Below are 14202 nucleotides of genomic sequence, written 5' to 3'. Positions count from 1 at the left end.
AAAATTTCACTTTTACACATTCATGTTTATGGCATACGGGCGACGATATGTATACTCCCATTCTAATAATTAATACATATTTTGTTTAGTGAGCTCCTGGTAATTGACACAGTTATGCAATTTTTACACAACCTGGAGGATGGTTCCGTGCCCAGAAGTGGAAAACTTTTGACTGCCATTCACCTGGGAGTGGCCAGAAGCGATTCTTGTGCGTAGGTTCAAATCGCAGCTCACAACGTCCGGATATTTATATCCACGTATCCTCTGGATAGCAACCAAACACCCGTTTGGGAGCGAGCTAAAGTGAGAAGGCGTAAAACTTCGCGTGCGCTGGGTTTGGGTCCCGCTACGTTAAAACCCCGCCCAATGAAAAGAAAAAAACAGCCTCGGATGAGACCCCCTTTTTCTGACGACGACTACGGCAAACGTATAAAGGACTATGATTTAAGGGTATGCACCTGGAATATCGGGAAATCAAGTTTGAAAGTTTTTTTGCGACACTTAGCTCTACATTTATACAATTGAAATGCTAAAATATTTACTTTCCGTGTACGCATGGTTNATGAGAGCGACGTTATTTGAATTAAAAATTTTAAAGGCGTGTTTCTTGGGTTTTCAGTTTTTTGAGTTATGAAAGTACTGAAGTAAATGAGCTTTATATTCATTTTCATAACATTCATATTGGATATTGAAGTTAATATTCGAACGTTCGCCACAATATTTATTGGGTAATTTAAAACAAATTTACTTAAAAAAGTTCTTAACTCGTCGATACTTTTCGGCATTCGCGATAGTTACTCAGTACTTGTGAAAAAACCTCGAGTTCTCGATACTACTCAGTACTCATGAAAAGTATCGATATTCTGTACTCGCTACTCGTATCTTTCCATCACTAATTCAGTCTGCTTGCAAATTTCACCAAGGTAACATCGTGCTCGGCTGTGGATTGTTTTTCTTCGTAATTTTAGCACGCGCTTGCCACATTGACGATTCAAACACAAAATAGTGCGACCCTNATTTACTCAGTACTTGTGAAAAAACCTCGAGTTCTCGATACTACTCAGTACTCATGAAAAGTATCGATATTCTGTACTCGGTACTCGTATCTTTCCATCACTAATTCAGTCTGCTTGCAGATTTCACCAAGGTAACATCGTGCTCGGCTGTGGATTGTTTTTCTTCATAAAAGAACTAGAGTTTATTGTTCAGAGAACTTTCAACAACCCGCAATATCCGTTATGCGGTTATGCCTGCGTATTTTTAATATAAGCAAACTGTATTTTTCATGCCGTGTCAATTTAAAAAAAAATATATATAAAACGAGCTGCCTGCTGACCAAAGTTCAATAATTTTATAATAAGTTCCATGAAAGTGCACAAATTGCATGCCATATTTTAGAATAATTTGTTTCTATCTAAAGAAGTCGATATAGAAATTTAAATGCTGGCTTATACGCAAAAATACTTAATGAATAATATTTATTTATAAGTTATATTTTATTTTTAGCACTAAATTCCTATTTATATGAAAATAATAAAATCTAAACACCGAAATCATCTGGTCGGCCAGCATTTCAAAGATTAGATTCCAATAAAATTGTGTCCAGGTATTAAACAAATGAGTTAAACCTATTTAAATTTTTTAAATTTTACAAGTATTAAATTTTCGTATGGAAAAGTTTCTATAAACTAATAGTGTTAGTTATTAGAAACTTGCACGATTAACTATTTCACTATACGTATAAGCAAAATAGGGCAATAGACACATGCACGAAAAATACCAGTTTTAGTACATTTCGTCGCCTGGGTAAAAGATTGTCGTATGTTAATCACAGTATATACAGTAATAAACCTTTTTGAGTACTCCTCGGGGGTAAAATCTGATCAGGGTTGATAATGAGAAGGAGCATGAATTTTGCCGATTCAGAGTTGTTTAAAAATTTACTGTGGTATGAAAGTGAGCAACAACCGTACTATGGCAGAGTAGCACAGGTAATTTTGTAAACAAACACTCTTCTTATCATTTTAACGAGATAATTGCTATTTATTTTGCAATATTCCGATATCCAGCGAGTTGCCAGAGGCAGTGGCATGTGAGCCTCAATAAAATCTACTCTANGCACAGGTAATTTTGTAAACAAACACTCTTCTTATCATTTTAACGAGATAATTGCTATTTATTTTGCAATATTCCGATATCCAGCGTGTAGCCAGAGGCAGTGGCATGTGAGCCTCAATAAAATCTACTCTATCATGTTGGAGCAGCTCCGGGTAGTGAACCATAGAATGTGCTGGCTGAACTTTTGACCACCATAACCTTCGGACTCTCCAAGCAAATGCGGGTCCTAAGTTTATACGGTAGTAATTCATAGCAATTACTATTGTATGTGTGTATGATTCATATTTGTGGCATTCTATACTTTGATGTTGAGTATTTTTGAGGAGCTCCGGGTAATGGTTGCTCAAACTTGGGTGTGCTTAGTGAGTTCTCTGGGCGGATGCGCTGGCAAGCTTTGGAGTCTCTATAACTATACAAACCTTGTTTTGTTTTGGAATAAGGACTTAAATATATTCGGAAATTTAGAATTTTCCTTGATAAATTCACAAAATTCACGTTTTTCATAAAAATATAATCTTACAATGGATATTTTATTGATTTTAAACTTACATTTAAGAAAACTCCATTCAGTACTATAATTACGATTTGAGTTTGCAGTTTAAAGAAATACAAGCAATAATTATATACTTTACTATTGATATTATTCTTTATTAAGCATTGATATTATATTTAACCTACATTTTATATATTTTATCCTCGAAAATAACTTTTTCCAATCAAGAAGCGAAATTCCCCACAGTAAGTGTTGCCGTGCGCGCAAAACGAAAACGCTGCACACAACCCAAAAGTACTCCTCGGGGACCAATTGGTGAAAAACTGCGAAAAGGTTTATTACTGTATATACTGTGATGTTAATTTCGGCAGGTTGTGGGAAATCGCGATTGAAGTTTGGAATGCAATTTCTCAAAAACGCGAAGATAGATTTTCTCCAAAGTCTCTGAAAATATTACTAGTTCACAAAATTCTTAAATAATTTAATTTTTAATGTTTATTGTTAATTAGTTTTGAGTTTATGAAGGATTTTCTTTAGTCAAATTTCGTCGTAAGCGTCATTTGTCCACAATTTGGCAGCCAATTTGTATGAAATACGACAAAAAGTGATAAAAATGTCTACCAAATTAACGAAACTTTTTACTCAATATCTCGAAAACTAAAGGAGATATCGAAAAATGGAGAACGCCAGTTTTAAGATATTGATTAGTTTAATATGACTGTAGCACCAACTAAATCTTTACTAAATTATCGAAAAAGTGTTAGTCAATATCTCGGAAACTAACGGAGATATCTAAAAACTGATAACACCAATCGAAAGACCTTATTTCAGAATATATAACTGCATCTAGAACTAAAAATCGTCAAAATGGCGCTTACGACAACCACGACCCAGGCGACGATTTATAAAAGCGTGGCAACCATAACTGAGCACTATTGCCACGACAAAATGAGACTGTGTTGGTGTGCCCAGCATTGATATATCTTGAAAATAGGATCCGGTACGATTTCGGGGTTTCAAGATTTGGAATCTGGAGATTATATGGGATAATTCTACATTGGAATTTCTTCCATCCATTTCCGCTGCCGCTGTTTCAAGAGCACTGTGCACGATACGTTTCAACGGCAGCCGAGCACAAACCAAATGAATCGTTTGTTCTTTGCTCACTTGCATCCAGTGTTGCCGTTTTAGCCCTTTGGTGGCTAAATTTGGCTACCAAATTCTTTTTTTGGCCACAAAAATTTGAAATTGCCCCTAGCCCTTTTTTTGGCCCTTTTCAAAATTTATTCATCATTGACATTCAAATTTTTTTTATGATTTTCATGAATTTAACTCTTCGCTCATAAAGCGAACGCCTTTCCTTTAAGGCAAGTAAACATATGTCTATGTATGTTCCTTACGTTTCTGGGCCGTTATCTTATCCGTTAACGATTTAACTATACTTCAAAACAGGGTTCGTATTTGCACACACATGCTCTGCTCACACACACGCCAGAAACACATTCAACTTGTACTCACTGCTCATACACATGTGTGTGCATAAGTGGAAAACAAACTCTGCTCACAGAAAAGTGTGTGCTGTTTGTTATTAAGCACATGCACATGTGTGTGAGCCGATTTTTGTACAAATTTCAGCCCATGCACATGCACATAATATATTTTTAAAAGAATTTGTTTATTAAACGTTATTTTTTGAAAGACAATTCAATAACAAGTGAGGTGTTGTTTGGTTTTTATATGACAGAAAACATATTAAAAAATTATTTTAAGATTTGAGATAGAAATCGTATATGTATGTTCATTGGGGTGCTCCAAAAAAAATATAGTCGGAGTTTTAATGCTCTCACCGTCTAGGATTGTACTATACCGAAGAAAGTAGTTTTTATTTGGAAATCAAAAAATATTTAGGGGTCGCTCAAAGCACCCAAAGTTCCCCATGTATTTATACGGGGAAAAAGAAGTTTTCGTAGAAATGGTATAGAATTCTTGAGAATTAATATTTCTCGATCGGAAATGTTTGCTTCTCTTTTGGAGATTTTCAATAATATTACCCAATTGTTTATTCAACCATTTTCTGTTATTTCTTAGAGGACCCCTTAGATTAGGCTAGGTTAGGCCCCGTGTAACGGAGCTCACTTAGACAAAGTAAGATTGTCCTTTGTGATACCACAATTTGGAACAGTCCCCTAAACTTTAACGTTAAAACGCTCCGAGCCGATTATGTATTTACTAATACTAGAGTTCCTCGGGGCTATCTAGAAAGTGAGAACCAAAGTACTTCAGCCTTAGCCTCGCAAACGCTGGGCACCTAAGAACGTAGTGTTGAGGTGATTCTACCTCGTCCTCTTCCAGGCAACTGCGACATAAGGGGTCCAGTAGAATGTTCAGCCTTACTGCGTGAATACCGATAGGACAGTGACCCGTTAAAACCCCCACCAGAAGTGAGAGCTGTGGCTTAGTGACCCTAAAACCCTAAAAAAATTCAATGAGGGGCCCATAAAAAATTGCTTGTATTTAAAAATGGTAAAAAAACAATTGGGTATTGTTATAATTCCCTTAAAGAGAAGCAACGTTGGGAGATAAAAAAATATTGATTTTCAACAATTCTATACCATTTANTACTGCGTGAATACCGATAGGACAGTGACCCGTTAAAACCCCCACCAGAAGTGAGAGCTGTGGCTTAGTGACCCTAAAACCCTAAAAAAATTCAATGAGGGGCCCATAAAAAATTGCTTGTATTTAAAAATGGTAAAAAAAACAATTGGGTATTGTTATAATTCCCTTAAAGAGAAGCAACGTTGGGAGATAAAAAAATATTTATTTTCAACAATTCTATACCATTTCTACGAAAACTTGTTTTTTCCCCGAATAAAATGCATGGAAAATTTTGAGCGCTTTGAGCGACCTCTAAATATTTGTTTATTTAAAAAAATACAGCTAACCCCCACGCAGTGTTGCCATAGACAAATTTTTTTTCCTACCAAAACTTCCCACCAAATCCTCCAAAACCTACCAAACATTTTTTTGAGATTTTAATAATTTTGTTCAATGTCAAGGCTAGTAAAAATGTAGATAACTTAACATTTAGTAAAGCTAAGACACAGCTAGTACATTAAAAACAATTTTAACTGCGTATAACAATTCATTTTACTGTACAGACCTATGCGACCTAAGAAGATCTATTGTAATCACTCCAACTTTAGGCTAATCAAAAATCTAAGCACTTTGGACGGTGCCATATTCCAAATTTTATATGGAGAAGAAAATCGGTCTCCAAAGTATATCAGTCTACAATTCATGTTTCGGTTGCAGGTACATAGAATATACCCTGGGGTTTCTTCTACCAGCCCACAAAACCTACAGACCGTCTCTACAGAAAGCCCCATTTGATTGAAATGTTACCTTAACTTCCAGTGCNAGTATATCAGTCTACAATTCATGTTTCGGTTGCAGGTACATAGAATATACTCTGGGGTTTCTTCTACCAGCCCACAAAACCTACAGACCGTCTCTACAGAAAGCCCCATTTGATTGAAATGTTACCTTAACTTCCAGTGTGCTGTCAAGTAGCCAGTAAGAGTTCCAAGTACAAGAAGTCTTTCGGAGTTTCTCCTGAGAGGAGTTATAAATCTCTTTGGTTGTCTTATTATCTTTTCCTTTCGCCAGTGGGCAGCAATCTGAGATTCTTCTTAGCTCCTAAGTACTTCTGCAGTGTATTTTTTAGATGTACCGCAGAATGGCTCGGGACCATGCAAGCGCATTTCGGTTCCTCACTTTGCGAGACAGTCAGACCTTTCGTTGGCTTGAAATCCTTCATGTCCCGGAATCCACCTCAACATTACGCTGTTTCTGGCTCACAGGTGGTTTAAGAGTCCACAAGCCTTGAAGCAGTTTTAAAAGAGTCTAAGATACAATATTTATTCTGGCCCCATTTGTCCTTCTACGAAGACATTCGCGAACACAGACTTCGGTTGCAAAGACCTGCCCCTGGAATATGGCTGGGTATGAGCCCATTGGCAGACTTTTTCTGAAATCTTGATCTAAGTACGCCATAAAGTATATAAAGATATTCATGTTATACATATATTTGCAATAATAAGAGTACACATACTTACGAATCAGATATATAAATATAAATGCTTGCCGTTGCCGTTATACGATCGCACCGGTGAAATATCCGTTTAAAAAAGGTTGCTAAAATGTTTGGAGATACTTATTTTGTATTTTTCGCATATTACTATTATTCATTGTCGCGAAACCTACCAAAATCGAATCTAGCCTACCAACCTACCAAATGGAAAAAAAACCTACCAGTTTTGATAGGAAAGCCGATGTGTGGCAACACTGACCCCACGTCTCCACCTTCTAAAGATTCTGTTAAAAAAGCTGTGGTAAGACTGAAATGTCAGGGGGAGACCGCAAATTTCCACTGTTAAACCATATCTGTCTTACCGAATTTCTTACCATCGTTGTCTTAACATCAGCTGTCATTTCGTAGTTTGACAACTTAGTTTTCATTTTGCCGCGCCTTTTACATTGGGCACAGATCAATCTGATTGGCTTGATGCCACTTTGAAAGTGATATGTTAAGACAGCAAGTTGCCCACATGAGAAAACGGGACAAAGTTAAAACAGAAATTTCACAGATGTTAAGACACATTTAGTAGAAAATGGAGACGTGGGGTAACGCAAACAAACCAACTGAACGCAGAGAAATAGGGAAACAAACGAAACATAAAGTTAGTGCTCACAACACAAAACGAAACAATTCGTTTGGTGATCCCCTAGTATACATATGTACATACATATGTTTGTATAAACATACTGTGCATCAAGGATGAAAAAGTAGGTATAATTGTACCTTTTTCCGATTTTCTCGAACCAAAAGGTACATTCGGTATACTGAGCTCAATTTAGGTACAATTAGATGATAGCCACATAAATATCCATATTAAGACTACGCTGCTCGCAAATGAAAAATTAGGGAACATTTTTGCAAACAAGGAACATTGTCGACATGTCATTGAGGCAACAAGAAATCTTAGCAAAGTGGCCCAGTTTCTCTACTAAATTCTTTGTGAGCAGTGAAAAACTCCTCACGTTTTGAGGGCTTTCTAGCAAAGTGGTTACACAGCATGTGTGTGAATTTAAATTGTGAAGTGAGTTGAAAGTACGGAAGAAGCAAATAATAATTAAAGGCGGAAATATCTGTAATCTGAATGTAATCTGGTGGGAGCTTATTTAGCCTACAGCGATGGATAAGTAAGTCAAACTGGCCTGTCCACGAAGTCCCACATAAGGGTTTGTAACAAAGCCCTGGTTTACAAGATAGACCCAAATGCTTTATGTATGCAGTGCAACCTAGGACAAATGGAAAGCCGCGAGCATCTTGTCTACAGATTTTTCGTAACCTCAAAAAACATCTCAGATTTTACGTGACAGAGAAAATCCGAGGTGTTTTTTGAGGTTAGGAAAAAATCTGGACGTGATGGAGCAAAACGGACTTCAGATTCGTGTTCAGCGACCCCAAAAACATATAAAAGACTAGGTTTGGTCAAAGGAACCTTTCGTCGATTTTTTTTGTGGACCTGTGTAATTACACTATCAATAAGATGAATAGTTTTATCTAATTACTTTTAATTTCTAATTACTTTTAATTTTCTCTGTCACGTAAAATCCGAGACGTTTTTTGAGGTTAGAAAAAAATCCAGACGTGATGGAGCAAAACGGACTTCAGATTCGTGTTCAGCGACTCCAAAAACATATAAAAGACTAGGTTTGGTCAAAGGAACCTTTAATCGATTTTTTTTTTTGAACCTGTGTAATTACACTAGTTTACAAGAAATTCCACCTGTGCCACAACACCATCATTTCTCATGTAAAATTTTTGCGCTGAATCTGAATATGTAGTCAAAATATAATAAACTGCAATAGTTTTTGAGATATATCCANGACGTGATGGAGCAAAACGGACTTCAGATTCGTGTTCAGCGACTCCAAAAACATATAAAAGACTAGGTTTGGTCAAAGGAACCTTTAATCGATTTTTTTTTTTGGACCTGTGTAATTACACTAGTTTACAAGAAATTCCACCTGTGCCACAACACCATTATTTCTCATGTAAAATTTTTGCGCTGAATCTGAATATGTAGTCAAAATATAATAAACTGCAATAGTTTTTGAGATATATCCAAATTTCGGTTTTTACAGTTGTGAAAAATGTACTCACTTAATTGCATATTTTATTTTATGTAGCTGGTGAATCTCAAATTTCTTTCTACAGTAGTGAAGCACATTACGTAAATTTACTATCTTTTGAAAACACGATATTTTCCAAACGGATTAGTAGTTTAGGAGCTAATCATTGATTAATCGTCAATTTTTCATAATTAAAAAAAAAATTATAAAAAAACTTACTTTCGGTAAAAATATCAACATGAAAGAACCTGTTAACATTTGGATTATTGTACATCAAAACATGATCCTTCATTAACACAATAAGCCGCTGCTCGCCTAAATTTAATAATAAACGTAGAAGTTATGAACACTTAAGTAGAGTTACATACAACAAGTTTCTATACAAATTTATGATTTGCATATTATGGAGTACACACCTTTTACTACAATTTTGAATCGCTATATCTCAAAAACGGTAATCCTTAAGAAGAAAAATGTTGTACAGTTTTTATAGATAATTGTATGATCTACACTTTCGTCTCACCTATTTTTATGATAAACCTTACCGTTTTGCAGAAAAATTGTAAAAATTAATTTATGTGACTTTTGACCTTGAAAAACGTTTTTTTGCAGACGTGGGATCGATGGGGACTTTTGACATTTCATTCATAATGGTGTTCGCAACATTCGTACCAATTTTCAACTTTATGCAAATTATTTTAAGCTTATTTCCATTTTTGGGCAAGCTTTACTGGGCTAAACCTTTGTAAAGNTTGACCTTGAAAAACGTTTTTTTGCAGACGTGGGATCGATGGGGACTTTTAACATTTCATTCATAATGGTGTTCGCAACATACGTACCAATTTTCAACTTTATGCAAATTATTTTAAGCTTATTTCCATTTTTGGGCAAGCTTTACTGGGCTAAACCTTTGTAAAGTTTTTTAGCAATTTTATAAATATCGATGGTCCTGTGATGCATAATTTCAACATCATCGTGAAATCTTGAATAACTAAGCTCCTGTTTGTCCGATTTTTGATTTTCAGGCATAAAGAAAAACAGTTCTTCATTAAAATGGTTATCTATAAATCGGGCTATCAAGAATAGAATATTAATCGAAGTGAATAAAACCGAGTTGTAATAACACACGAATCAAAAAAGATATTTTCGCATCTTACTGAAACAAATAATGATACTTAGGTTAGGATGTTAATCCCGGGATCCCGGTCTTTTTTAAGTCTCGAAAATCCCGGGATTATTTGCCTAGAATCCCGGGATTATCGGAATTGTAATTTACACTGGCGGCAATAATAGAAACGCTTTATGTGACCAGTTTTGGCTATATTTCTTTTGTTTATTTAATATTTTGTATAAATGTGTAGCTCAAATACATATAATACCTTGCGGCAGGCAATTTTGCACACAAAAAAAAATCAATATATTCGTCAACCCAAGGGCCAAATATAGTAAAATTGCGTTCTTAATTTTTCTTTCTGACGTCAGGATTTTTAAAAAGAACTTTGAAATTTGGAAGATATGAGTGATTCAAAAAGTGATTTAAAAATGTCAGTGCTATATACTTAAGAAACCAGTATAGGTAGCAAATGAAAGAGAAGATTCTGTAGAGTTAAAACACATTAAATTTTTTGGTCCGTAAGGGACTGGTAGGTATCAAAAATCGGAAAAACAGGAGCTTAGTTATTCAAGATTTCACGATTATGTTGAAACTATGCATGTATGCCCATTTTTTGTTTACCAACGCTTGAATCTATATACATACATATATATTTTTAATATATTAAGAATGTTTTGGAACAGGTTGCATTTATTCCAGCTGCAGCTCCTTTTAAATATAATTTAATAAAGAAAAACTAAAAGATTACTAAATATTGAAATAAATATCATCTTTTGTTAGACACCCTTCATATGTTATAGATATGTGTACTCCTTAATTAGAAAACAACTCATACACGTTTCTTTTGAACATTTATCCAATTACACCTTCGCCCTTATCTTGATTTTTGATTCCGCGACCAAACCAAAAAATCTCACGCATGCTCCCACCATCCCCAAACTAAAAATACAAATAAACACTTTGCAACAAAGAGTACATTCCAAGTGCGGGTGCAGGTCTTGGCGTGGGCTCGGAAGGCGCTGCAGGCGAAAAGAACATGCACGATGCTGAATTCACGTGTGCTCTATTCCGCTTCATTCAACTTACATGCGAAGGCCACAACTTGGGTTAGTATAAGGAAATCGAATAAATGCAAGTTGTCATTTTATTAAAAAACGCAAATATTTTCAGACTGGCAGAACTATCTACGCACACAAGCAGGTAACACTACCACAGTGAACGTGGTAATATGTACTGTGGATTACTTGCTACGACTACAAGAATCAATAATGGATTTCTACTGGCACTATTCGAGTAAAGAGATCATTGATCCTGCTGGAAAGGCAAACTTTTTCAAAGCGATTGGGGTAGCAAGTCAAGTATTCAACACGCTGACGGAAGTGATTCAAGGCCCGTGTACATTAAATCAACAAGCTTTAGCGCACTCCCGTCTTTGGGACGCTGTTGGTGGTTTTCTTTTTCTCTTTTCACACATGCAAGAAAAGTTATCAAAGCACTCTAGTCAAGTGGACTTGCTGAAAGAACTGTTAAATTTGCAGAAGGACATGATTACGATGATGCTTTCTATGCTTGAAGGAAACGTTGTTAATGGTAAGTTAATTGAAGCTTTTATTTATATTGCATACATACATATGTACATACCGTCGTTTAAAATACAAAACCGCGTATCAAAAAAATGCAAAACCGCGTATCAAAAAAATGCAAAACCGCGTATCAAGATAATGCAAAAGCGCGTATGTGAGGTTGCATAAATTATTTTCTAGAGAGTAAAACACTCATATTTCGAAATGGTTCTCTTTTCTTATAAATCAATCGCATTTCTGGACGAATGGATAAGGATTGAGCTAAGAGCTTGTGTGAGCAAATCCAATTTTTGGCAGCAAATGTCAGTTACGCCGTTTTTTCAGAATGACTATACGCGGTTTTGTACTTTAAACGACGATATGTAATAATAATTATTGGCTAAGTGTTGTTTCTCCTCCAATTTGTGGTTTTCCTCTTGATGTTGTTGCAAAAATGTAAGGACCTACAGTTTTACGAATGGTCCTCTGCAATAACGATACAACTTAAAACTCACGAAACAATACTATTATTAAGGCCCTTTAAACTTTCTCTAATCCATGTCTAATCCTTACTACTTACTTTAGTAATCCTTACTACTTACTTTACTTACTTGCTTACTTGCTTACATAAGCCCTGTTCGCGTACGCACAATCCAGTAAATCCAGTACTGATTTTACTGGTTTTTTACTGGATGTCGTTTTCGTACGCAAAAACTTGCAAGAAACTAGCAAAAGTGGGGAAATTGAGAGAGCAAAAATGACAGCTGAACTTGCAAGTTTTACTGGATTTTTACTGGATCAATTTTTACTAGCAACTATGTGCTAGTAAGAAAAACAGCTGATGGCATGATGCTTAATGTAATTCACATTACCAAAATAATTGTTTGTGGTGCTTTTAGAGTTGCAATTGACAAAATAAACCTATTTAAATATATAATAAGATGGAAAATACTAGTTTTGTAAGAAAATTGCATCGGAAAATAACAAATTAATCAGCTTTTCATAAAACTAGCAACTTCTAGCTCGTTTTGCGTTTTCGTACTTTCTTGCATATTTCACTCATTGGGAGTAAATATTGGCTTACTCTCCGAAATTTGGTTACTGGCAAGTTACTGGATATTTTTTGCTGGAGAATACGAAAACACAACTATAGTTATACAAGGATTATAGGAATGAGTAGTAAGGGTTTTTATTTTTTTGAGTTTTGAGTTGTGTCGTTATTGCAGAGGTGCATCGATATGTACAATTGTATTCATAAATTAGGTTGAAGTGGCTACTGAGCTATAACAACCTTCGAACTGATATTCGGAATATAAAACGATTTTTTATTGCTTCCTGCGTTTTCTTAACCTAAAAATGCTTTTGTTTATGTGTCATCTTGATTATATCGGTTTCCATTAGCGACAGCACAACTAGTCAATCCTTTACCGAATCCTTATGCAATCCNACTGAGCTATAACAACCTTCGAACTGATATTCGGAATATAAAACGATTTTTTATTGCTTCCTGCGTTTTCTTAACCTAAAAATGCCTTTGTTTATGTGTCATCTTGATTATATCGGTTTCCATTAGCGACAGCACAATCCTGTTTGATGAAGAAATCCTCGTACTTATCTCTCTCCAACGCCTTACACACTGCTCGTACCCAGTCGTCCTGCCGCTGCGCTTCGTATCGCCTCGATACTCTTTGTCGGAGATGCCCACACCCTATGCACTTTGTGCCCATTTGTTTCGGAAAAGATGTTAGGTATAGCGATTGCACCAACGCATCCCCGCGCGCTTATTTTGAGTCACCTTTCCTACAACCGATGTGATACGTAATTGCGCTTACGCTCATTTTGGCTGCGTTTCTTTATACATTCCGGATAATCCCATTTCACAGCCGGAATAAACAGAATGAGTTTGAAATATACGTTGACATATCATCAGGAACGTTCTAAAGAATAAGTAAACAAAAAAGTTTATTCCAAACGTTCAGAATGAATAAAGAAATGCAGCCTTTATGTTTTACACTTATACCTACCTATGTGTGGCAATCCTTGTACCCAAAATAAGAACACAACGTAATGTATAGTTATATACATATCGCTCATTTANACAAAAAAGTTTATTCCAAACGTTCAGAATGAATAAAGAAATGCAGCCTCTATGTTTTACACTTATACCTACCTATGTGTGGCAATCCTTGTACCCAAAATAAGAACACAACGTAATGTATAGTTATATACATATCGCTCATTTCCTTCAATAGTGTCTAGGGATAAAACGATACCATGAAAGTATCGATACCTATACTTGGAAGTAGCATCGAAAGAAATTGTCGATACCTACTAAGTCTCGGCCTAAAAGTATCGATACCTACTTGTACCGATATTTGTACCCATCGTGGAATTACACCAGGTGAAGTAATTAGAGTGAGAAGAAAGATTTTCACACTGCCATATTTGAAGATTTGCCTATAAAATTTTACTATAGGGCAGCCGAATGTCAGAAAATAAAGCGAGAAAGCTGTTTTATTACTTCACCTTTATAAGATTTCTTTGTATAAGAAAACGCTATCACATATCTATGAATTTTTGTCAAAATAACTTATGTGACTATCATTTTTATACCCGAGCGCACTTGTGCACAAGGGTATATTAATTTTGTTCACATAACGGTTGTTTGTAACAGCCAAAACGAATCGAGATAGATATAGACAAATGTATACATA

At 35.5% G+C, this 14202-nt stretch overlaps 1 protein-coding gene across 1 annotated transcript in view; it reads left to right on the top strand.

Moving 5' to 3' along the window:
* The window catches only part of RyR (Ryanodine receptor), a 407955-nt gene that overhangs the window by 369965 nt on the left and 23788 nt on the right, over positions 1 to 14202 (top strand). Inside the window, exons 23-24 of the mRNA XM_017608916.1 lie at positions 10898 to 11032; positions 11097 to 11516. Of these exons, the coding sequence (XP_017464405.1) occupies positions 10898 to 11032; positions 11097 to 11516 (555 nt within the window). The remainder of the gene's footprint in view (positions 1 to 10897; positions 11033 to 11096; positions 11517 to 14202) is intronic.

The sequence above is a fragment of the Rhagoletis zephyria genome, unplaced genomic scaffold (assembly GCF_001687245.7).
Source record: "Rhagoletis zephyria isolate East Lansing unplaced genomic scaffold, Rhagoletis_zephyria_1.1 Rzeph_scaffold_00179, whole genome shotgun sequence".
Classification (NCBI taxonomy): Eukaryota; Metazoa; Arthropoda; class Insecta; order Diptera; family Tephritidae; genus Rhagoletis; species Rhagoletis zephyria.
Note: the sequence above shows the minus strand (reverse complement) of the source record. Positions and strands in the feature narration are given on the sequence as shown.